At 41.9% G+C, this 26,266-nt stretch overlaps 1 protein-coding gene across 2 annotated transcripts in view; it reads right to left on the bottom strand.

Moving 5' to 3' along the window:
* INPPL1 (inositol polyphosphate phosphatase like 1) overlaps positions 1-26,266 on the bottom strand; it is a 915,229-nt gene that overhangs the window by 15,262 nt on the left and 873,701 nt on the right. For both annotated transcript variants that reach the window (XM_086933779.1, XM_086933780.1), the window contains one exon: positions 17,725-17,858. In XM_086933779.1, the coding sequence (XP_086789905.1) occupies positions 17,725-17,858 (134 nt within the window). The remainder of the gene's footprint in view (positions 1-17,724; positions 17,859-26,266) is intronic.

Genomic DNA, 26,266 nt, shown 5'->3' with positions numbered 1-26,266 from the left:
GCAGATAGAGGGGTTACAAAAACTGATAGGGGACCCCGCCTCTCCTACCGTAAGGGAGCCCCGAAGCGCTCACCCAGCTCCATCGGGGATCTCCCTCCAGAAATATATAGCCGGAGAAGACCCCAACGCATTTTTGGTTTACTTTGAGAGAGTTGCTCCTTGGCCTGTAGTTGGCCTGTAGAGAAATGGCTGTTTTTTTGGGCGCTGCTTTTGACCAGGGAAGCCCAAGCGGCCTACCAAGTTGCCCACGCCGGCCGGACAGGCCCCATATGCCATGATTAAAACAATCATATTGGACCACCTAGGTCTTGACGCAGAGGCCTATAGGGTGCGATTTAGAAAGGAGCGAGGAACACAGGGAGAAAACCCAAAGACTCTGTTCTTCCGTCTGAAAACGGCCGCTGACAAATGGCTTACTCCCAACCTCGGTACAAAAGTGGAAATAATGGATAAAATCTATTTGGAAAAATACCTGGAAGCTTTGCCCTATGGAACACAGTAGTGGCTAAGGCAGCACTCCAATTTAAGCACATCCCAAACCATGGAGATGGCGTCCACATTTGCCCAAGCACAACCCCGTTTGCACTCTTGGGAACCAGAGAAACCTTCCAAACCCTTACCTAGGGTGGAAAGGAAACCCCGACAGCCAACAGACTTTCCCATGCCACGACCTATAAAGCCCGAGATCCCTAGCTTTAGAGGTTCTCAATGTTTTGAGTGCGGCACCTGGGGGCACATCGCGCAATTGTGCCCTCAGAAAAGAAACCCAGAAGAACCTATGGAGGTGGGTTACCTACCCAAACCGGTCCTATACTCTGCTGAACTAGGAGGAGCTTATCATGTACGTGTCTGGGTGAATGGTGTGAAAATAAAGGCCCTGCTAGACTCCGGTTGCAAGCAGTCTGTGATGCAAGGGGTCTTTGTACGGTCCCATCAGATAGTTCCGGACACAGTGGTATATATAAAGAGAGTACACAGAGATATTAAGAGATATCCAGCAGCCTACGTGCCCCTGGTTATAAAGGAGGGAAGAACTCTTGTAGTTAAAGTAGGGGTTTTAGAGACACTCCCAGAAGAGATAATTATAGGAACTGACAATCCTCACTTCCTGGAATTATTCACCCAGACCCTAAAGACAAAACCCCAGATAGAGTCCTCCCCTATCCCAGATTTGACCTCCCTGGAACCCTGGACAAAAGACCAAAGCTTTAGATTTGCGCAATCTAATGATGCTACACTTTTTAATGCATGGGAACAGGTACATTATAACCAAACTATCCCAGACCCCAAATTCCCTAGGTCTGTGATTAAGGATGAACTCCTGTATAGGCAAGGGAACCCCGAAGATCCCCTACAACTTTTAGTCCCTACTTCTTTTAGGGAACAAATAATGTTCTATTTACACACGCATCTTCTGGCAGGACACACCTGTAGCGAGAAAACCACTCAGAATATCCACCCAAGTCCACCCTTAAGAAAATGCTTTGAGTGAATGGGAAAGAGTGGGACCTCATTCTACCCTTATCCCTATATGTAATCCGGGGGTAGACACAAAGCAGCTTGCGGTGTTCCTCCTTTGAGATGCTGTATGGGAGACAACCAAGAAGCCTACTCGAAATGACCAAAGAAGCCTGGGAATCGGAACAGGCAGAAACGAAAAGCCTACTGGAGTACAGCCAGACCCTGAAAAACAACCTAGGAAAGATAAGAGACCTGGGCTACTCCAACCTCGAAACTAGCCAGAAAAAGCAGAAGCTGTGCTACAACAAGAGGAAGAAATGGAGATGCCTCGAGGTGAACAATTGGGCTCTAGTGCTCCTACCCTCATCTACAAAAAAATTCCAAGCCGAATGGAAAGGACCTTATAAAGTGGTTAACACCATTGGCAAAACGACCTACAGGCTACAAATCACTTCCCGAAAAACTCAAACCTATCATATCAACGCCCTAAAGAAGTGGATTGGACCACCCCCTACGGCTCACCACCTCACAATTCCCACGAGAGCCTCATCGTCTTCAACGTTAGACGAACTAGTGATAAACGAAGATTTAACACAAACTGAACAAGATGACTTACAGAACGTACTGGTTCCCTTTTCTCTACTGTTCTCGAATTTACCTGGAAAGACTACGCTGATAGAACACCGAATAGACACACCGGATGGTACTGTAGTCAAACAACGGCCCTATCGAATACCTGCAGCCAAAAGACCGGTGATACAAAAGGAAGTCCAGGAAATGTTAAATCTGGGAGTGATCCGACCGTCCCGGAGCGAAAGGTTTTCGCCCATCGTAATGGTGCCCAAGCCTGATGGGAGTACAAGATTTTGTATGGACTTTCGTGCCCTGAATTCAGTTTCATCCTTCGACACATACCCGATACTAAGAATCGATGAACTAATTGAGAAACTTGGAGATGCACAATATATCAGCACATTGGACCGGACCAAGGGCTATTGGCAGGTTCCATTAAGGGAGGAAGATAGGAAGAAAACTGCCTTCGCGACACCCGATGGCCTATACAAATTTAACGTCCTTCCTTTCGGACTACATGGTGCTCCCACGACGTTTCAGCGCTTGATGAACGAAATCCTGACAGAACACCAGGTGTATAGCTCAGCCTACCTGGACGATATTATAATCTTCATCCCCTCCTGGGAGAGTCACCTACATCATGTACAGATCATTCTGAAAAGACTGCAGGAAGTTGGATTACATGTAAATTCAAAAAAATCCCTTATGGGTTACCAAAGAGTAAAATACCTAGGATACGTGTTGGGACATGGCTTAATAGAACCCCAGATAAAGAAGATCCGCCCTATAGCAGATACCCCCTTCCCAAGAAACAAAAAAGAGAGGAGGGCGTTCCTTGGATTAATTGGTTACTACCGACGTTTTATCCCCTCCTTCTCAGACATTGCAACACCCCTCACAGATACCCTGAAAAGGAATACAAACCTCTACCATATCAGAACCCAACCCCAGAGATGTGGCAAGCGTTCAACACGGTAAAAAGGGCCATCACCACTAGTCCTGTACTATCGTCCCCAGACTTCTCAAGGCCATTCATTCTCCACACAGACGCCTCTGATTATGGGGTGGGGGCCTTGTTGTCTCAGATGTCGTCAGATGGAATAGAGCACCCCATTCTCTATATCAGCCGGAAACTCTTCCCCAGGGAGGTAAAATACCCAACAATAGAAAAGGAGTGTCTCGCTATTAAATGGGCCGTAGATAAGCTACAATACTATTTGGAGGGTCACCCATTCACCCTATATACTGACCATGCTCCCCTGCTGTGGATGAGCCGCAACATCTCCCATAACCCCATAGTTTTGAGGTGGTTCAATCCAACCCTTCTCCTTTCAGGTCTGCCATAGTAAAGGCACGGATAATGGAAGTGCAGACTTTCTCTCTCGCATTCCTCTCCCCGATCGGGAGAGCCAATGCTGCTCCTCCACAGGACGCAAAGCAGCTGGGGTGGCAATAATCTTAACTAGTAGATTCCGGGGAACAATAGGACCACAACGTATGGAGCTTAAAGGCCGTCTCTTGGTATATCAAATACATTTGGGGACCCGGACCCTTACCCTGGGTTCACTGCATGCACCCAACGAAGGGTAGGAACTATTTATTCAAACTGCCATAGAGGAGACACTCACATCCCAAGATCTCCTAGTCTTAATAGGAAGTGACCTTAACGTAGTTCTTAATAATAACCTAGACCTCTCTGGCTCCAGAGAGGGAGGGAGGGGGCTCTGATAGGGGAGGGACTACACTGGCTGAGGGAGATAAGGCTGACCAACCTATGGAGTGCTCTACATCCCCAAACTAGGGATTTCACCTTTTTTTCGCATGCTCGCAGGTCATATGTCAGCCTGGATTTTTTTCTGTGAATACAGAAGTTTTCCCATTAACACGATCGGTGGAGATTGAACCTAGATCGGTCTTGGTTCACTCAGCTTTAATTCTGGAGCTCCATAACCCCAAACAGAGGGATACGAGGTGCAGATGGAGACTCTGAGAGACTATGTTGCAAAGATCTGAGGTGGTAACGCAGATTCAAACAGCTATATGCGATTATCTACAGCTCAATGACACCCCAGACGTTTCCATATCTACCCTATGTGATGCCTTAAAGGCAATTATTCATGGGTTAATCATTGCAATCGCGGTGGCTGAAACTGGGCACCACAAGGCAAAAAGGGCAAAAAGGGCGGAACTTCAGGAGCTGGTCAGAGAATTAGAACACATGCACTAATGCATAGGGGACCGAGGATTTAGCGACAGTTAGAGAGTATGCGGAAACAACTGGCCAGCCTATACCTGGATAGGACCGAGTACTCTCTTCTCCAACTAAAACAACCCATTTACATAAACAGGAACAAATGCGGAAGTCTCCTGGCGACCAAACTTAAAGCCCAGAGACAGACCGCAAGATTGGAATCCCTCTTATCAGGAGAGGGAGCATAGATGAAGGGAGACACCCATTTTCTGACTCTGGGGGTCAACCACCATACCGACACATCTAAGTTGGTTCCACCGTTTGTGGGGGTCCTGGGGATGGAGAGACTTCCCCTCATACTCACTGGTCGAGGAGACACATTTAGTACCAGCTGGCACCCATTCTAGTGCTACTCTCCTAAGAATTCCAAGAACTGACATGTCCCCTTTATTTACAAATACTGAGGCTCACAGATTCATCCCATACTGAAAGAGATGAAGTCACACAATGAAGAACCCACACGCAGACATAAAGGCATTGCTAGATGCATAGCTATCTATTGGTACTGGGGTGGGTGGGAGGGTAGTTACTTGTTTATCTTATTGTCATGTCTTCGCTGATGCTCTCATTATTTTCTAAACCTAAAAATATACAATGTGGCAAGTTTTGAAACGTGATAATGACTACAATAAAACAAATTTAAACCAAACTGTTGCATGCCAGCTTCCCCCCACTGAAACGGTTTCCGACTTACCTGATATACACCTGTTATTATTGTTACAGGATTAAACACCAAGGAATGTGAAAACTCTGAGAACAGAGCTAAATATTACAAAAAATGCATTCATTAGCCGCAGTTTAAAAACTTGTTCCAAATTTACACAAGTAGGTACATGCAGGAATATCGGCATATTTAGAGAAAAGGTATCCACAGATCTTTACAAATTGTTGGTACGCCCTGTTGTTTCGAATAGGTGTACTCATAACTTAAGATGGGTGGAAAGGTCAGTATTAAGAGTTACAATTGGACGCCGCTATTGTGATCAGTGAGGCTGACAGGGGGTAAATGTAGTGATCGTGGAGAACATAGATTATATGGAGGAAATCCATCAGCAATTGGCCGACATCACCCGTTACATGAAAATCTCACACAACCGTATCAAATCCCTCAGTTCCTTCATTAACATGAAACTGACGGATTGGCAGGAAGGTTGTCTAATAACAGATGAGGAGTACAATTACTTGAGGTCAGGGAACCTAGTTCCCCTGTATATACATACTGCCCAAAAACAACAAGGGATTGACATTTCCGCCCAGGATGACCCATTAATTTGGGTATTACCTCACCCACAGAAAGATTATCTGAATACATGAACAAATTCCTGCAACCTTTTGTCCACAATTTATTGGCATATATCCAGGACAGTAAGGACATTTTAAATAAACTTGATGAAATGACATGGTCTGAAGATTTTAACTTTGTAACGATGGACGTGGCGAGTTTATACACATGCATTAAAAAGGAATTTGGCATCAGGGCAGTTGAATTCTTTTTTGGACAAAGGACAGCAGACCACTTGGAACAAAACACTGTACTTTTGGAAATTATAGATATCATACTGTCCAAAAATTTATTTTTTGCATTATAACCAGTGGTATCATTAAGTGCAGGGGACTGCAATGGGTTCTAGTTTTGCTCCCTCCTATTCTGGCCTCTTTATGAGCTGGTGGAAGCATGTTCAATCTGTTTCTCCTTGGATTGAACACATGGTATTTTGGGGCAGATATATCGATGATGTTATTATACTCTGGAAAGGCACTATTGACCAGCTTTTGGATTACCATAGGTTCCTTAATGATAACCCGTACAACATACGCAACATGATCAATCACAGCAGGGAACAAATTGAATTCCTTGATATACTATTCTATGTGAAGGACAACCAAATTCAGACCACTATGTTCCGAGAGGCCACAGCCTGCAACAGTGTTCTCCATGCTAAGATAGCACACCCTAAACATGTGGTGAACAATATACTCTATGGTGAAATGGTGCCTATCATGAGAAATTGTAGCTCCAACGACACATTTGCCATCAATATTGAAGACGCCAAGTCCCGCTTTCTCAAGCGAGGGTATGCAATGAACACATTAAAAAAGGCTGAGATTAGAATTTCTAAAATGCCTAGGATTGGCACGCTAAAAACGGACAAACTGAAACAAACAAGACCTAATACCATGTCTTTCAACACTCAGTACAACACACGCAGTAACAGTGTTTGTAACATCCTTAAAAAACATTGGAATCTTCTCACCGGTATAACAGGAATGCAGGAGGTAATCTAAAAAACACCGGGTGACTTACTATAGAGGTATAACACTTAGAAACATGCTCTGTCCTAGCTATGTTGTGACATGGAAATCAACCACTTGGTTGTCCAATACAGTTAAAGACTTTTATATGTGCAGGGAGTGTAATGTATGCAACCTGGTGAGGGACACAACCAAATCATTTAGATTTAACACAAAAAAGGTTTATTACATCAAACATCACATTAACTGTAAAATCAACTATGTCACATATGTCCTGGGGTGCCCATGTGATAAGATCTGTGGGGGTAGTAACTTCAGACCCCTAAAACAGCGTATTCAGGAACATTTCTGTGCCATTAAGAAAGGGGACATGAAATATCCCATTGACTTTCCATATACCAGAACACCATGTAGACGGTGAGAATATCTGGTATTGACCATATACCCCCAAACCTCAGAGGGGGATAGGGAACTCTCCCTGAGACAGAATTAAACAATGTCGGATAGAAGCAAGATGGCGGCCGCTACTGCAGCCGTGTGAGGAGCTGCTCGTGTTCTGTCCGGTGATCCGACCTAGCCTGGCGTGAGTGTGGTGCTTGTTGCCGACCGTCGTCTGTGAGCGGAGAGCTGAGGCTGGAGGTTACACGGGGATTACAGAGGCGCCGAGGAGAAAAGATCGATTTGTTCTCCGCTCATTACGCTACATTGGAGCTATTGTTTTGAGCTGCGGGGGCCGTGCTGACTCTTACCCACTGGTCGGCGGGACCCAGGTGCTTCTGAGCGTCCGCGGCGCTCCAACCGCGACCCATCGTATTTTCGAATTTTCAGAATCAGCTGCTGCGAGGCGTGTGGAGGACGCAGCTTGGGCGTTTGTGTTGGCGACGTGCTTTGTTTGGAGGAGCACTTCCTGGGAATTTGCTGCTCCTGGCTACACTGTTGCGATTTAGTCTTTTTTTTTTCACTTGGGAGGGCACTGCTGGTGTTTCAGACACTGCATGAAGCTAAAGGACGCGAGTAAAGGCGTTATTGGCGGTGCTCAGCAAGCGGCTGAATTTCAAAGCCCCTTGCAGTCAGCAATTGTAGCAGTTTTTTCTTTCTTTTTCTTCTGCTGCAACGCTACGTTTGGTTTAATAGAAGACACCTCCGGTGAGTGGAAAACAATAGCCAGCAAGCCAGAAAGTATCGAATCCATAGAAGTGATTTAAGTGACTGAATAAACTCTCTCTATTCTTTGATACACTATCTGAGATATATCTCTATATCTCTATCCATTTAACATGGCTCCCAAAGGTAGAGTAACAAAAAAAAATACCACTTATCTAGCTAACTCTACAAATGTTGCAAATGCTGCAAATACCACTACAACAGCAGACCCAGAAAATCGCAATTTACAAACAAATGGAGTTTCTAAAGAGCCCACAATACCTGACTTATTTAAGAAAAAGCCTACAATTAACCCTAATAAAAGTACTATAATTGAACCGACCCCCTCTAAGGCTCCAGTGCACTCTAACCCCGAAAAAACCAATTTAAGCAAATTAGCTAAAACTGATGCTGCTTTAGTTCCAGCTGATGAAGACGTTGGCGCAAGAGGAGAAGCCAACGACGATGATGTAGTATCTGAGCTTTGCCTCGCTGTAGAGGGAGTTAGAGTTTCACCTAGACCGAACGACCCACAACAACAACAGGATGCAGAGTCTATAGAGTCAGGGGGTAATTTTTTTTCAATGTCTGACTTATCAGTTGCATCAGAAGGAGATTTTGAAGAGGAGCTTCTAAATGAGGAACACTCTCAGGTAAAAGATTGGGCGGATGATTGCAATCAAATCTCAGAGGAAGATATGCTTGGCTCTGATTTTCTAACTAAGGAAGGAGCTTCAAACACGGTCCGTAAGGTCATAGAGGAAAAATCTAAGGAGAATATAACAGTCATGAATCAACCTCAATGGGATGGGGCCGGTGCAAATAATGAATCTGATCACGAAAACTCTGAAACTCCTGAGTTATTAGAGGAAACTGAGGAGATCACTTTAAAGTCCATATATAAGCTACAGGCCTCAATGTATCGTATGATTCTAACTCACAGAGAAGAAACCAAGGCAGAGGGTCTTCGGACTCAGGGAGCTGTACGTAAACTCCAAAATGTTGTTCGACGATTGGCCAAGTCTAGTACGGACACTAATTTGAGAGTGCAAGAGACTGAAACACGTATATCGGCGGTAGAGGATGAGTTAACACTACAAAAGAACTCAATCAAAGACTTGGATAGTACTAGGCAAGATGTGGACTGGAAACTAACGAATTTAGAGAATCGTGCTCGGCGCAATAATCTACGTATCTTGGGAGTTGGTGAAAAGTCAGAAGGGAAGGATGCTCGACGTTTTGTAGTAGATTTGCTCTCGGATGCTTTTCAGGATCTCACTGGATGGGACTGGGATAAAGAAATTATAAGAGCCCATCGGTTCCCATTTAATCAAAAACCAGATCAGGAAGGGAGGAACAAACATCCAAGAGCTATTCTCATTTGTGTGCAGAACTATCTTCTCCGTGAGATCTTATATGATTTGGCAAGACCATCTAAACCCAGAAAAGGCTTGGGGCACAAATTCTTTGTTAGACCAGACTTCTGTGCTGCAACTGTTCAACAACGTTGGAGACTAAAACAGCTTATGGCACCAATGCAAGCTAAGGGGGGTCAAACCTTCTTACTCAATCCTGCTAAACTTAAAGTTGTGCATAAGGGAAGAACCTTATTTTTTGTCTCGGAGATAAAAGCGCAACAATGCTTAGAAATTATGTAATAAGTGTTATAGGAATGAGGTCATGTTTAACACTGTATTTAGTTCGAATGGGCTGACCCCTTAGCAGTGTGCTCTGCTATTTAACTGCTTTCTTTTTTTTCTGTCTTTCTAGTTCTAGATGCACTCTGAGGGGGTGGTGGGGGAAGGGAGGGGTGGGGGGGAACAAAGGGGGTGGTGGGTGGGAAGAAGTTTTTCTTTCGGGGTGCAAGGTCATACAGTTGGAAGATGTATTTGTTTTTTGTTTAAGATTCACTTCTGGCAGATATCGAACTTCGGCAGTTGTTGCTCATGTGTTTGTGTTTAGTCAAGTTTATTTAAAAATGTTTTATAGTGGCTAAATTATCGATATACTCTATCAATGTATGTGGTTTGAATGATAAAAGAAAAAGAGGTATAATGGCCCAGATGTTAATAACTATGCGGGTGGATGTAGTTTGCATTCAAGAGACCCATATCGCCTGGTCTAACAGAAGGACCTTAAGAGATCTTGGGTTGGAAATGGTAGGGTGTTCTCGCCAGAGTTCAACAACAAGAGGGGTCGCAATACTCAAGAGGCGTGGAATGGGGGAAGTAAAAAGAGTTAAAGAGGATTTAACTGGACGATGGGTGATTGCTGAACTTAAAGTTGGAGGACTAATTGTTACTATATGTTCCATGTATGGATCTATATTGGATGACTCTGGTGCGCTTGATCTTCTAAGTGTAGAGCTGGCACAATGGTCACCCAATATTATTTTTTGTGGAGATTTTAATCTACATTTGGAAGAAATATTTGATATGCATAGTAGTACTCCATATAAGGGTAGGAAGAAGAAGGTATTTACAGCACTTAAAGGGATCATCCAAGAGTACAGACTAACTGATGTAGGCCATGAGAAAAGAAGAGGAATGTTTGGGCACACTTTTTTTTCTGCACCGCACCAAAGATTTTTTAGATTAGACTATTTTTTTGTATTTAAGGGATTATACAATGATCTAGCGCAAGTAGAATATGAGGTCCTTCCGAAAGTTATTTCAGACCATAATCCTTTAAAACTCAAGTTTGCACTGAATATCGCTAACACCACCCGCTTATGGTCTTTTGATCGTAAATTACTGTATGACCCATCCTATGTTGACCGTATGAATGCTTGGATTCCGGAATTCTTTTCTAATAATAAAGGCACTGCATCACCAGAAATAGTTTGGGATGCCTTTAAATGTGGGGTTCGGGGTGAAACACTTAGCTACTCATTAAGCAAACAAAAGGAAGCCAGAGTCCAGGAAACTTCTGAAATTAAAAATCTTTAGAGGTCCAACTTATGCAAGCATACAATCAAGGATTACCTACTGAAACTGTTATAAAGAAATTAACAGCTCTAAAAACCACGATTTACCAACGATTTGCTACGAAATTTGCGCAACAAGTCTCTGCCTTCAGGACAGAGTTATATGAAGTTGGGGAAAATTCGGGCAAATTATTGGCAAAGAGGGCGAGACAGAAAGCAGCTTTTGCTAGTATCAATAAAATAAATAACCATACAGGGACGACTGTTAGCAAAATGGAAGATATTCTGAGAGTCTTTAGTGATTTTTATTCCAAACTGTATGCGGATGATGATCGCCCTGATTGTTTAGACCAGAATAATCAGTTTGTTGACCCAGTACTGAATACTACCCTATCTAATGAAGAGAAGGAGAAACTAGATCTACCATTTAACTGGGAGGAGATCGAACTCTCCCTAATGTCGCTAGCTTCAGGAAAAGCCGCAGGACCCGATGCTATTCCGTTAGAATTTTATAAATTCTTTTGGAATGCGTTAAAATCAGAATTATTGGATTTATGTTTGAATGCACAGCAAGGTAACTCCCCTCAATCATGGCATGACTCTATCATTACGGTGTTTCTTAAAAAAGGCAAACCTCCGTTATTACCCTCATCTTTTCTCCCTATTTCACTTATAAATTCTGACAGTAAAATTTTTTCTAAAATCTTAGTGGTTAGACTTCCCAATATTATTTCCCCTTTAGTTTCCAAGTACCAACATGGGTTTATCCCAGCTAGAGATACCGCCGATCACATTCGACGTGTGATTTCCTTTTTGGATTGGTCCCAAGCAACTCGGTCTAATATTGGACTTGTATTTTTAGAGGCTGAGAAAGCTTTCGACCGGGTTGCTTGGGATTATCTCTGGGAAATTCGGCTCAGGAAGGGATTAGGACAGGGGATCATTAAAGCTTTGAAAACTTTGTATATCACCCCCAGAGCGTATATTCGCATCAATGGGCAATTATCATCACCTTTATTAATTTCCAGGGGTACCCGTCAGGGATGTCCCTGTTCTCCCCTACTTTTTGCTTTTTATATTGACCCTTTAATTAATCGGTTTTTTTTGGAAGCCAATATCAAACCCATACATCTAGCTAATAATAACTATCGAGTCCTTGCTTATGCCGATGATATTGTGATTACTACTACAGACGTTCAAACAGCCTTACCTATCATTGACCAGATTGCTAAACAGTTCGGGTTTTTTTTGGGTTATATACTCAATTTGGAAAAGACTCAAGTTTTGTGCTCAGGAGAAAACCCACCAGCAAATATTTCTACCACTTCAGAAGTCACATATTTAGGAATTAAAATTTCGCTACCTATAGAAAAGATTCCAGAGCGCAACTTAAATCCTATTGTAACCCAAATCAACACCTCATTACAGCGTCTTGATCATTTACGGTTATCTCTCTTTGGTCGACTTAACATTTTAAAAATGTTGGTTTTACCGAAGGTCCTATACCTATTTCGCACAATTCCTCTGGATTTCCAATTACATTCCTTTAAAAATCTAGAAAGAACCGCATTTCGATTTCTTTGGGGCTATAAACGTCACAGAAAAGCTGCTAAGAAAATGATTCTTAGCAAGGAATGTGGCGGATGGAATGTCCCTTATTTTCTTTTTTATTACTTTTCTGCTGTTTTACAATACATTGGCCCCTTAATTTTGGGTGATAGAGTTGAACTTGTAGATTGTCAGACCCCATCAATTTACCAAATGATTTTGGGTGAGAAAGTTAAGGGTAGCTTTTTGAGAATAGTAGAACCCAGCTATCACAAAAAACCAAATATAAGACGCTGAAATCAGCTTTTGGAGTCTGGCAGAAAATTCGAAAACACATTAAACTAGTGAAATTAAATTTCTACACTCCTCTTACATCAATGGAGTTATTTCCAGAAATTGTTTATGATTTAATTATGTATAGGTGGCAGCAGAAAGGAATAAAGCATCTGGGTGATTTATTTTATAACGGGCAAATGATTTCGTTTCAGGATTGAATGACTCATTTTTCTGTGGGAAGAAATGATTTTTTAAAAATATTTACAACTTCGTAGCTTCCTACAGAATCATCCTTCAATTCCTCCAGTTAAAATTCCCTTACTAGAGCTTTTACAAAAAAAAACTTGGATAGGCGCTATATATTTAAGCCTAATGCAGGAATACGGGGATGATTTAGGCCAATGTCAGATTAAATGGGCTAACAGTCTAGGTATATTGGATGTTGATATCTTATTGTCGATTAAAATGGCTGCAGAGTGTCTTATAAATGGGATGATGAAATCCCAACATTTCATGTGTATCCATAATCTTTATTATACTCCAAGTAAAGTAGTTAAATGGAGCACGACGGTAGGCACGAACTGCAGTCGATGTGTATTGTATGCAGCCGATGAATTACATATGTTTTTTCTTTGTTCTAAATTATCATTGCTGTTTAACAAATCGAAACTTTTTTATCTATTATTTTGAAATGTAACATAAAGTTAACTAATGAATTAGTATTACTTGGTATAGATCACACTGTTACTAGGCCCAGACCAATTTCTTATTTCCTTTTTCTCTGCATGGCCGCAGCCAGATCCTGTATTACTAAAGAATGGATCAGCCAGGATCCCCCCACGTTTTTCATGTGGCGGGAAAAATGATTATTTATGTATAATATGGAATCTGCTATCTATAAGCTTAAGGGGGTTAAAAAAAGAATCATGGGGGAAAAAATTTGGGCACCAATTGCCGAGTGGATCTAATTTTATGCATTTTATATATCTTCCATTTTGTACTCTGTTAAAAAATTATTATATATTTTGTTCTTCTTTTTTGAAGATACTGTGTTATTCTGCTTATGATTATGCTTTGCTGTATTCCCTTGCAATAAAACAATAAAACTTTAAAAAAATAAAATAAAAAAAAAGAGACAGAATTAAACAAGTTGGATCTGTAGATTACGGAGTGTGGAACTGTGTCACAACTCAGATGAGGAGCTTCACTATTTTCTATAGATCCATTACTTGCTTACTCTTGACTAGATGCTAATTTCCATTTTATTTGCAACTTTATTGCTCCTATTTTCACTTGCAATACATTCATAGGATTTGTCATCTGGGATGGATTATGTTGCCCTGTGATGTTTATATACTCACACTATCTTCATTGCCCTATCTATAGGGTCAATTGAATTCAACATACTATCTAGCCATCCCACTTCAATTGCCTTATTAGCCATATATTTTTTATGGTATCAACCTACTACCACCATGTACAGGCCATCTTAGCTGAAAGATATATCTGTTTTTCTTGACTTACGAACTTGCATTTGCTTACTTGAGTTTTGTTTCTCCTGGTTACTCCACTCGAACTTTTTTGCCGTGTTTTGACATAAATTCACATTGGACTGACCTATTTGTCACCTTCCATGGATATATTTAAGATACGATCAATTATCTCTCTGAAATTGGATTAATTAGCTTTGAAGTAAATTGTTTCGAAATGACCCATGATTTCAAGTGACCTCATTGTGCAGTTTATATAACCGCTCATTTTCTCTGCCTTCCAGCTTTGGGGTTTACTCCTCATTCAAGATGGCCATCCCCATTTGCCTCTTAAGATTGAGGGTTACGGGTACTATATAACAATGTACGTATCAGTATTCTTAGTATATTTGGATTTCACTGTTATGACCAGTGAGCTCAAGCAGAGGCCCTTCGGAGTGGTGGGGTTGTAAACTTGATGATCGGGCTGATTTATAATCCTGTCTCTAATAAAAGATAGGGACCCCAACAACCAAAAGGGTAGGGGTCCAAAAGACTTTAAGTCAAATAAATTGTCCCCTTTGGGTAAATTTACACATCAAATACTACACTTACAAACTCAACATTGCAAACATAATTGATTCAATCCATACAGCCCAGCAAGAGCAAAGATAATGCAAGTGGTTAAAATTAAAAACGTGTACAATTTATTACAACATACATAAAATAGAAATCACAGAAAAATGATTGTGTATATCTACCAACAGAATAAAATTATTATATTAAAAATTCTAACACAGTGGGAATGAAAACATAGAAAATAATTCTAATTAAAAGAGAAGAGGACACAATAGTCAGACATAATTACATCAAACTCCAAATTGTACAACTATCTTAAATGGAGAAGTTATTTGGTCCAGTGACTTTATGTGTCACAATTCTAGAATAGCATCGACACGTTTCAGTTTTGGCAACTTCATTAAAAGCCAGCACCTTCCTCAGGATTAAAACATAATTTCCCACAAATTACGGTAAATCTCACTTGAGACAACAAAGGCCCTCCTGAATATTCAAATGCTTAATCCGACGCTCCTTGTTGTATAGGCCGCGCTGAGTGGAGTCATCTATTGAGTATTCCTAGGTCACAAATTATGTTTTCTTTGGTTTCATCACAGGACGAACCAACGATAATGAAGCGTTATTGATTCTAAAAATACGGCCGGTATACGACGCGTTTGTAATAACGTGGCAATCCTGGCTCTTGTATCCAAGTATTTTTGGGGTGAGGAATAACACTCCCGTAGAAAATTAGACCGCCCGCAGTCTCTTTTCAAGTATAGCGTAGCGGCGTATGATGGTGTCTCGATGCACTTTTTAAACAAGGCACGGACACCATCATACGCCGCTAAGCTATACACATAGGAAAATTGAGTCAGCATTTCCACCTCACTGGCTCACGTTTGGGTTGATTCAATTGATGTGGATTTGCGGCAAAACAAATACTGTTGTTGAGACTAATGGCTATTTTAACACTGTTCATGGCTTTTTATGTTTGCAATGAATGATTCAAGTATGTGAATATTTGAAAGATCTAATGCTGGAGAACTCTTTTTACAATGTTTCACAAAAGCTATTAAACCAGGGAAGAGCATGTTTTCATTATTTAACTATGCAATGACAAAAGCAATCAGGCAGAAAGACACTGGTAATGCTATATAGTGCTTTATCAGCAACTCTGTACTAACGTGTCAGAAAAGCCATCAAGAGAATGGAAGCCTGCCAGGGAGTATGATGTTGTGAGAACTCTGCTGGCTAGTGTTATACATGCTGGTCTGCAATGTACTATGGACTATACTACTCTAAACAGTATGGCATCAGTGACCAAAAGATTTTCTCAGATTTACAGAACAGACAATGAGCCATAGAAAATATATGAGGCATCAAGGGTACTTGGTTGGGATGTGATCTAATTGGTGGATCACTGGGTTCGTATCAGGCCGAACTTGTGCACCTGCTTACTTTATCCCCATGGCTATTACATGCCCATCGACCACCAGACAGATTTGTCAAATAGAACTCATATAAGCTGCAGTCAAGTACGAGTTGCTGCATGGGTGCACAGAGGTGATGTTTTCATATCCAAAATATCTAGTGACATGCACAGTAGGCTGAAAAGATTCCTGGACTATGCACTGTTGTGTACTGTGCTGCTGGAGGGAATAGGTATGCATAGATAACTAGACTGTGGATTAAAAACATATATATATTGCAATGAACAGTCTCAACCGGTGATTCTGAAAATATGGGACCTGGGATCCGCAACACTTATTGAAGGGGTCCGTGACTGCGTAGAAAATTAAATACTAAAATGAAATGAAAATGAAACAAATTAATGAAGTGCGTGTAAATAAAAATGATGAATGTAAAATGTAACTTTTTTAAAACGTTCTGTAAATATGAAAGCATTTGAAACTGGAGACTGAAAATAAAGTTGGTATCCCAAGACTGGTTCTTGAGAGCAGTGCAAGTGCATCATATAGATTAAAGTATGAATGATGTGTGGCCTAGTCTGAATTTATAAAAGCTCCAACCTTTCTATTAAAATTTAAATTGCGACTTTAATATTATTTGCAAATTACATAAAATATTTAATCAAATGTGTATTTGTTTGATGAATGCTTCTTTCTGTATTTTTGTGTTTTGTTTTGCAGTTCAAATCATCAAAATTGCTTAGGCCGGGGTCCTCAGAATCCATTAATGGTTCAGTGGCAGTTCCCGGATTCCAGTAATGATTAAGTGGGGGTCCACAGAAGTCAAACGGTTAAGAGCCACTGGTCTAAACAATATACCCTACGTTTATACAGTTCATATCAAGAGTAAAATATACAGTCCAAACGTATTCATTACTAAACGCACAACAGCCTCATCCCAGCCCGGTTTTAAGATAAGCAACAGAATACCCTACTGCTATATTTTTTTGGAACATATCAACCACACCATGGCAAGTCCAGGTTGCATAATTCAGGTTTATTTAGTCCTGCATCGTCCCAACTTTGCCCACGCAATTAAGAATGGTAAAATAGCTCCGCAACGGAACAGGACACCTGGATTACATTGCTACATAGAGCTCATCATTAAAAGTGGGCAATGTCGATATTAACTTACACTGAAACCGTTCACTGTTCATGGAACCAAGACCTAAATATGAACAGTGGTGTCCTAAGACATATTTCCAGACACCCCTATTTCTGATGGTTGTTTATCTAGTGACGTAGCCAAGGCATGTAAGAATGAGCATTGAGCGCCCATCCCAGCTTTTCTAATAAGTGGCCAAGAAATGGGCAAAAGTATACCCATGGCAAACCTGTGCCACTGCACCTGCTGCACTACTGAAAGCTGTGACCCCCCTTCCCCCGATTTTATTCATTTCTTACACGCTGTAGTGCAGCCGGGCCACATTCTAAGTGTAATAGATCAAACGTTATAGGATGTTTAAGTTAAAAATGGTAAAAATACATAAAATCTAAAACACAACACCAAAAACTTAACAGATGGCATATTAAGACACATCAAGCAAATACTCACAGTCAGCAAAGTTCTTGTTGATTTAATAATCTAACAGTAAGTGAATTAGTGTTCTGAAAAGTTTATTAATCCCAAATCTAGCATCCATTCGACCAGATGCGTGAAAAGTAAGGTTGAATTTGGTCGTTAGTAGACTTTCATCCAGAACAACAATTGTCTAAGAAGCTCACAAACATGAGGACAGCATGCCCACTCAGTCTGATCCTCCCAACACCGGCTTAAATGACATCAAGGCTTACCTAAGGAACTCCAGATCATCCCAGCCATTATGGATCAGTCCGGCCTCATAGCGGTCAAGCCCGATTGCTCGCAACCAGTCTCCGACGCCGGACTCACTCAAGCTCGAGCTACTCCTTTCACTCTGATACAAAGCCTGAGTAGGAAAGAGGATCAAAAAAGAAGCAATTGGTGGTTCACTATTTCAGCAGACTGTAAACAGAGGAATGGGGAGTGTGGGATTGGGGGTAGCTCCCGCGTGGTAATGCATATGCAGTGACGTAGAAGTTCAGGGTTCCGAATATAAACCACAAGAGGCATAGATGTTCCATTACTCTACAGTTTAGTAGCGTGTTTCTGCAATTATTAAGCTACATCATAAGCGAAATACAGATTTTGGCAGTACCCAGCCCATCTAGGCTTTACTTTGGTGCCTTTCTGAACATAATCAAAATGAACATGGAACCGCTTTCTTGCCCCACTGGTAGTTTGCACATATACCTACTTAGAACGTTTTCAATTGCAAATCTTAACCAACATGCTTCACAAAGGCATTCACCTAAAGACAGTCACAGTCCTGTGCTTTGATATGGATGAAATCCTTCAGCTATTGTTCCCTATCTTGATAGTGGCTTTGGCCAGCCATCTTCTTTCAACTTAAGCTTGTGTGTGGTTGCTCCCTGTTATAGTTCCTGCTGTCAAATTAAAGTGATCAAAGCACTAATTGCCTCAACACCTATGTACTTAATTCCATATACTGGAGCTTTTCTAAAGGTCTTCTTCACAAACTCTAAACTGGTTCAAATGGCCGCATTCCAGCTACTCACTGGAGACAAAAGGCTAAGATCAGTTTACACCGGCTGCCAATTTAATCTCATGTGGCTTTTAAGGTTCTATGAATTGTCCACCAAGCTATGTTTTAAGAATCCCTATTAGTTTCTCAGGGTGAAAATCAAATTATCATACGTTTCAGACATCAACAAGGTCCAAGTTTGTGTGGGTTTACAGTTTGGTTGTGGCTAACATCTATCTCGACAATCATCAAGGAGAAAGTAGTGTTCCCAAATATAAGGCAGTAAAAAGGACTTATAAGACACCAAAAAAGATATCGAGAGCTGGATCTGTGAGGAGTTCCAAGGAAGACCATAGAGAGGACAAAACACATATCTTAACAGGTCTCATATTGTTTTCAAACATGTTCATACAATCATATTTCCAATATATCTCTTTTTTCTAACAGTATATGCTGTATTAATCTAATTTGAAACACAACCCCAAGATATTTTAGTGTTTCTTCAGTGTTTCACTATAAAACTATAGGCAATGGATATAGTAATACATTTTAATTGCTTCTCTGTTGTTGAATGCTCCCTGTTTATTAGGATTATTATGTGTGCCCTAGAAATTTTGCTGTATGCTTTATGTAATATCGAACAAAACTGAACACTCCGTCACAAAACTAATCAATCTTTCAACAGTTTGCAAAAACAAGCTTAAGGAAACCAATCACAAACTACTAATATTTATCTTGTTATCCCTTCCAGAGTCGCTCAGGAGTATAATAAAGTTGAAAAAACATGTGTAGCTCCTTGTACGATAGGTAACTGATGCATTATTAATGAGTTTTCCCAAATAGATTCCTTTTGTGCATCCATACTCAGTAACACCATTTCTCTGTAGCATGTACATTGCTATTCGCATGCAGCAATGATATTTTCTGTAATCTATTGATAAACTTTGCCCTGAGGCATTATGAAACATGCTTGAATGTAGATCAGTGGTTCATAAGAACAAGTTACTTACCTTTGGTAACGTATTATCTGGTAGAGACACAGTCTAGCCGCAGATTCCCTAACTTTTGAATTCTCCCCAGGTGTGAGAGTGGATCCAGAAATGTTTCAGTAGTACTTCTGCACACTGGGGGACGGCACCGTATGGCTCCACGATGATGTTGACTTTTGACGTCACTGGAGACTTATAAGTCCCCTCCGGCGCGCAGGCATCAGTTTCTTCTGTGAAAACCTCCATGTCAGAAGGCGGAGCCACTCCAGAAACTGGCTGTGGGAACAGTGTGCCAAAAGATCAATATAAGAAAAATGGGAATAAATGGCATGACCAGACCCAGGCAAGACCCATGAAAAAAGACCACAAGGACTGACGAAGTAATCAAAACCATTGGTATGCCAATACCAAACCAAAATAAAGGAATAAGATCTAATGTCCCATTGAGTCACACAACTACGTGAAACAATGATCACGGGTATATAAAACCAGTATTGAAAAGGGGTATAACCCTCAGACTACAAATCGTTCGCAGAGCGGGGAGGATGGGCAGGCCATTAAGGAATTTAATGGCTAGACTGTGCCTCTACCAGATACTACGTTACTGAGGGTAAGTAACTTGTTCATCTGATGGAGACATCTAGCCGCAGATTCCTTAACTTTTGAATTAAATACTATAGCTATACCCACCCGGAGGACGGTCTGTTAACCAATCCTACAAAAGTTCCCAAAGAGAACTAGTTGGCCAAAATTAGTCACAGACCACACATACGTAGGAATTAAATGTAAAAGAGAATGGCTCCCTATAAAAAACGTGGCAATAACAACAGACAATGTGAATAAGAAACAATCCAGCAGGAATGGAAAAACCTAAGCCTCAAGGGAAACAGTGAAAAACTCTGCCAGAAGACATCTGACAACAGACAGTCAATAGTATTCAATCCGTAAAGGGTAAAATAACCTTTAGAGTAGAAGGGCTAAAGACAAAACAAATGTCTTGTAGCCCACATTCTTTACCACAGTAAAGAAATCCCTGAAGGAACCTAACCTAAAAACTCCAGAAAAGAAAGACTTCCAGTACCCATTCTCATTAAAAGAAAAATGAATAATCATTAATTGCAAGGTCTGGAATAGCAATCCAGGTTTCAAGGGAGATGACCATCATAGTCGATCCTTGAAAAAGAAACATATTTGAGAAAAAATGTCCATCTGAATTCACATATGTATAGTACCAGTTGAAACGAAAGACAACAAGTAGCAAATAAGAAACGGTCATAAAAGTTGTACAATTCTGTTCAGATCTTTATCACCGATTTCCATGCATACATATAGCTCTGAATTCAAACTTACCGAGAAGAGAGATTCAATCACATTTCACAATTTTTTTTCCTCCAGAATCAAAACTCAGCATGTGTAACCACATATGCAACACACTTATGTATTCTTTATATACACACACATGCATAAACAGGACTGAAAAACCAGCCCCAAAGCACCATACAATATGGTATCAAGAGACATATTGCACCTTCCACGAACACCTTGGAAGACTCAGCATAAAGATAATACCGCCTGCCAAAAGAATTTTAACAAGCCAGTAATATGTAACAAAAAACTACAATATAAAGACAACTTGCTATTAGCAAGTCCTACAGCAACAGTTGGTATAGAAGGCCAGGATGAAGATGATAAGCCAAGCACCTGGAAATTAGCAAACTAGGGAACCCAGTTAAAATAATTGTCGATAAGACACGAGCTAAAATCTAATCTGACCAGAAGACAGACAAGGCCCATAAAGGCATATTTTAGTTCCCCAAGAACGATGAAGCACTAGATTATAACCTCACACTATGTTGCCATAAAAAAGGCTGTAAGGTAGAGAAAGATAGCAAATGCTTAATGGAGAAAGAGAACTGTCCACACGGAGACCAAGAACATCCAAGCTCCAGACAGGAAAGGTATGGCTTTAAAGAGCCAAAGAACATGGACATATCTAAAATGTTCTTAAACTGAAGACGGATCAAAAAGCGAACCTTCTCTTTTGATGAAATATTTCCAACCATGTAAGATACAGTCGTAAAACACTCTAAGGCAACTATTCCAACACTGCATCTCAGGAAATCTTAGAAGTAGAGCACACGAGATAACCAAGTTCCAAAACTGAACATAGTAATAACATCACCTCCAGAAATTAATGAAATGAAGACTGTAAATATTCAGAAGAATGCACATCATACACCTGAGAACATCCCCAACAAAGAGGGGCACACTTCCATGGAATACATTCCTGTGTGCAGGTAAGTGAACTCAACACATATTAAAGCTGTCATGATCCCCTCACCGGGAAACATAACCTAAAATTAATTCAATGCAAAAATATCATTACACCACCTGAATTCAATGAAAAGTGCACTCCGTTAAAGTAGGGAACCGGACTGCGTTAGACAAACCAGAGTCCAAAATTACCCAGAAGTGGAAATTCACAGTATTCACAAAAAAACAAGTACGCACTCTGTATACAAAGTCTCACAATTGGCGCAAGTAATATGTCTCTACAAGAAATACTGCAAATCACAGTAATGCATACCAGCATCACCAAACTGCTTCAAAAGAAGCAACCAAAAAGGTAATCTTCCTCAACCGTAAGACACATCATTTGTATTGACCTCGAGCATGCAGCCCATCATTTAGAAGAACTGAGAAAGAAGAAAAAAAATACTGCAGGCATCCTTACCACTTAAACTGTTAAAGATGTATTGAAACAATAACATCTGCACCCCACACAAACACCAACAAGGTGTAATCATGTAATACTCTAACAAAGTCAGGTCCTTTGACAAATAAAGAATCCAGTATCACCTACACAACTCAAGTATAAAGTAAAATTTAAAGAATATATAACATAGAAAGAGTAATTCAGACTCTGTGGGGCATATGTATGAACAAGCCCTTTTGCGATTCCTTAATAGCGATTTTTAGCGAATTGCTATTAAGGAGTCGCAAAATGCTTTGTATGTAGGAATCGCAATAATAATTACGATTCCTTAATATTCCTTAATTGCGAATCGCATATCGCGATTCACAATTAAGAAAAACCTTCCCATTCATTCCTATGGGCATAGAGGACCATAGAAATTAATGGGAAGACATTTTCAATTTGCGATTACCAATTAGAGAATAGAAAATTGAGAATGCAATTTCAAGGTTGCAAGGGTGTCATAAGGAAACCCTGATGCACCCCTGAAATGAGCATGTGTGCATGTAACGGCATGTATGTGTGCCACATGGCACTTTGAAAAAAGAGCTTTTTTCAAAGAATTCGCAAATTACCACCAACTGTCAGTTAGTGGTAATTTGAGATTTCTTATGCCAAATTCGCACAACTTAGGTGCTTTCTACATTGTATTTAAGGAATCGCAATTTGCGATTCCTTAAATGCAATCGCAAAATAGAGAATCGCAAAATGTGATGATACATCCCAAAAGGCCTTTTCCCGTTCGCAAACGGGCCGATTTTAAGAATCGTCCCGTTTGAGAACGGGAAAAGGGTTTGATACATATGCCCCTGTATCACTTCTTTTATCTTGGAAGTGACAAAGCTGAATCTGCTTGAGCCCCAAAAATATGGGCGCTACCAATGAGCATATCGGCTAAAGTCGCTGGTACAGCCTCTGAAAAACCTGAAGCTCCTAACTATGCATGACGCCGAAGCGCCACCGAAGATACCATTGTCCTACCTACTGAATCAGTGGTATTTATGCCACATCTGATTATCAGCTTAGCTGCCTGATGTCCAGCTCTAATCAGGTTTTCAACATCTGAATGGAGGTTATCCGGAAGCGATGGCAACGCGGTCTGCAAGGTATACCACAAAGCGTGGGAAAACCGTCCAAGAACACAAGGATCTGAACGTAGAACTAGCAGAAGCGAAGACGTGTCTGCCACATGCATCTTGACTCCTAGATTCCTTACTTAATAGAGTCTTAGGTGCAGAATCCACATCCTGTGAGGCTGCAGCAGCCTGAACTAGCAGGCTACGAATGGTAGGATGCCTGAGAAGACAAACTGGGTCTCTTTGAGCAGGTAGGCGTCTACGAGATATAGCACAGTCCAACGAGACCCTTGATCAGGCTTGGCTGATGTTCCTAACAATATGTCAAACAGGCCCTTAGTGTATGGAAGAACAGGCTATTCTCCGGACTGTCCTTGGTAAAGGACATCAATCAGAGGGCCAGATGACTTCTCCACCGTAGGAAGTGATAAGTCCAAAACTTGCCTCAGTAGTGAGACTAGGAGGGAAAGAAGCCCCGAGGCTGGACAGGACTCCAGCACACTAGCCTCACCAAAAGCAGATATCCAACTTTTCTCCCCTTGAGATGGAATAACGTCGAATGCTAGAAAAAAGCACAGTGGCAATGTGGGCTCGATACGGTGCACTGGTGTGTAATGAATACCAATTCTGTTTCCTCCAACTCTCTACATTGTGACCCCACTGCCAAGAGGCCACCCCAAAACAAGGTCAATAAACAACAAATGAAAAGGAGCATTCAATTCTATAAAGGATTATCTGTTAGAAAATCAACAGATGGTTAAACTGTTCTCCAGCAATAGATCAAGTAGTCATGATGTAACGAATAAAAGTTATTCAGGAGTCTTGCGAGTTGCTTGGATTCCAATTTTATTAAAAAACATGCCAATTTGACAGAAGCAATCCATTCGGCCAGCCTGACTAATTTGATCAGGAGATTAGTCCTGACCTGCACTGAGGGCAGCTCCAGTCCAAGGACCTCAGCTGCCCTCTTAACCACCATGGCATAAGACACCCCCTCATTCCATAGCCACTGTAGGCCAGTGTATGAGGAAGTATCCAGACCACTGGCTTCCCCAAGTTCCCCATACCCCATCTCCTCAGAGTTCTCCAATAGGTCTCCAAACACCTCCCACTCCTCTACTGAGCCTAGCATGTCCACAAAGAGCTCAGGCAACAACATAGAAGCCCTGGGTTCTTTCAACGTCAGAATCGGCGTCGCTCGACGCCGTTCCGGCTCCATGTCGTTACAGATGAAGATGGGGTTTACGCCACCGAAGGGCGTTGACGACATCGTGGGCACCAACTTCGACGCTGAGGAAGGTTGTGTTGGCATGACCGGCGTCGAAATGGATCCGGGATCCGATCCTTGAAGCCCCACCGGCGCCATGGCTGAAGCCGACTGCATCGAACTCGATGGGCCCCATCCGACCCCGCGGGGCCCGAGGGCTCACCAACAGGGTTGTTCCGGTCAAATACATGGCGCATGGCCTCATAAAAATCTTTCATTTGAGTGGAAGTTGCTCCAGTTCCCGAAAAGGTAGGGAGACGCGAAGTTGACTGGCTCCAGCGCCGCAGAACCGTGCCTAGAACATTGGTGTTCCTTACTTCTCTCAACGACGTATGTCAGTTGAGGGGAAGTCGAAGTCCGCTTGGACTTCTTCCCCGAGTGTCCAGATGACCTCGAATAGAAGGAAAAGGACTTAGAGCTCAGTGAGCGATCCCGCGACCTCCTCTTCCTCGAACATGATCGTGACCTCCTCGGTGTCTCGCTAGACGGTATCAACTTCATCGCTCGCTCCTTCAAGGTCTTCTGTGTCATTGACCGACAGTCTGAACACGACTTCGAATCATGGTCGCATTCAAGACAATATAGACATACGTGGTGGGGATCGGTGTCCAACATCATGCAGGAACATGTCCTGCATGGTTTAAAACCGGTCATCCTACCAGACATCCGTCGTTCACAGAGTCGTACTCAAAAATATCGACAAAAGTCGAGAAAAAAGCCTGCCAAAAAGCGGCAGAGGGGTAGCTCTTTCCAGATCGAATCTTAACTGGTGCGGAAAGAAAAGAACTGAAGTCCGCGCACCTAGGTGGCTCCTATGTAGGTACCGCAACGTCATAACCGACACTACCAACGCCAACAACATCACTCGGAGCTGAATGGAGCCACCCGACGTAACGCAAAAGAGGTACTGCTCAGCAAAAGTTTCCGGATCCAGCCTGACGCCTGGGAAATTCAAAGGTGAGGAATCTGCAGCTAGAAGTCTCTATCAGATACCACCCGTTAAAAGGTGACTCTTTGAAGTCTCACCCTGAGAAGGAAGTGAAAATGCCACATTCCCCTCAGTTTGCTCTACCGACTCTGCACCCGAAGCCAAGATGGCGAAGCTTCGACATCGATAGGAAGAGGAGAGACTTCAATCGGCGCCGCAAACGATAATGTCGAAATCGGCTGATCGACAATGGATGCCGAAGGTTGAGTCCTTGAAGGGCCGTGTACCGGTGCCATAATGAGTCGGCCGACGCCAAGTTAAAGACTCAAATTGCCCAACCACCACGGAGATTAATCCACCAGCGTAGTGCCACTCACCTGCTTAGGGCCCGTGGGCGCTCCAGTGGAAAGTAGAAGTCCAAAGATATGGTGTAGAGAGTTAGAATACTCCCTCATCTGGGGCGGCTTCTTCAACCGGCGAGCAGGAGGAGCCGTGGGAGACGGAGTCTCCACACGGCAAAGTTGGAGGGGGTGCCGCAACTTCAATCGCCTTCGTTTACCCATGGATGTTTCTGATGTATGACATCCTGGAGAACGGTTCCGGCTCCTAGAATGACCTTGCAAACTGACCTCTGCAGGAGAAGAAGAACGAGGCCACAATGTCATTGAGGACCGCGATAGACGTGCGACCAGCAACTTTATATGGCCTTTTTTGAGTGCCTTCCACTTCAGTCTCTGGCAGGAGCCGTAATCCTCAG

Source organism: Lissotriton vulgaris, chromosome 8, assembly GCF_964263255.1.
Source record: "Lissotriton vulgaris chromosome 8, aLisVul1.2, whole genome shotgun sequence".
Classification (NCBI taxonomy): Eukaryota; Metazoa; Chordata; class Amphibia; order Caudata; family Salamandridae; genus Lissotriton; species Lissotriton vulgaris.
The sequence above is the reverse complement of the archived record's forward strand: the minus strand, read 5'-3'. Positions and strand labels throughout refer to the sequence as shown.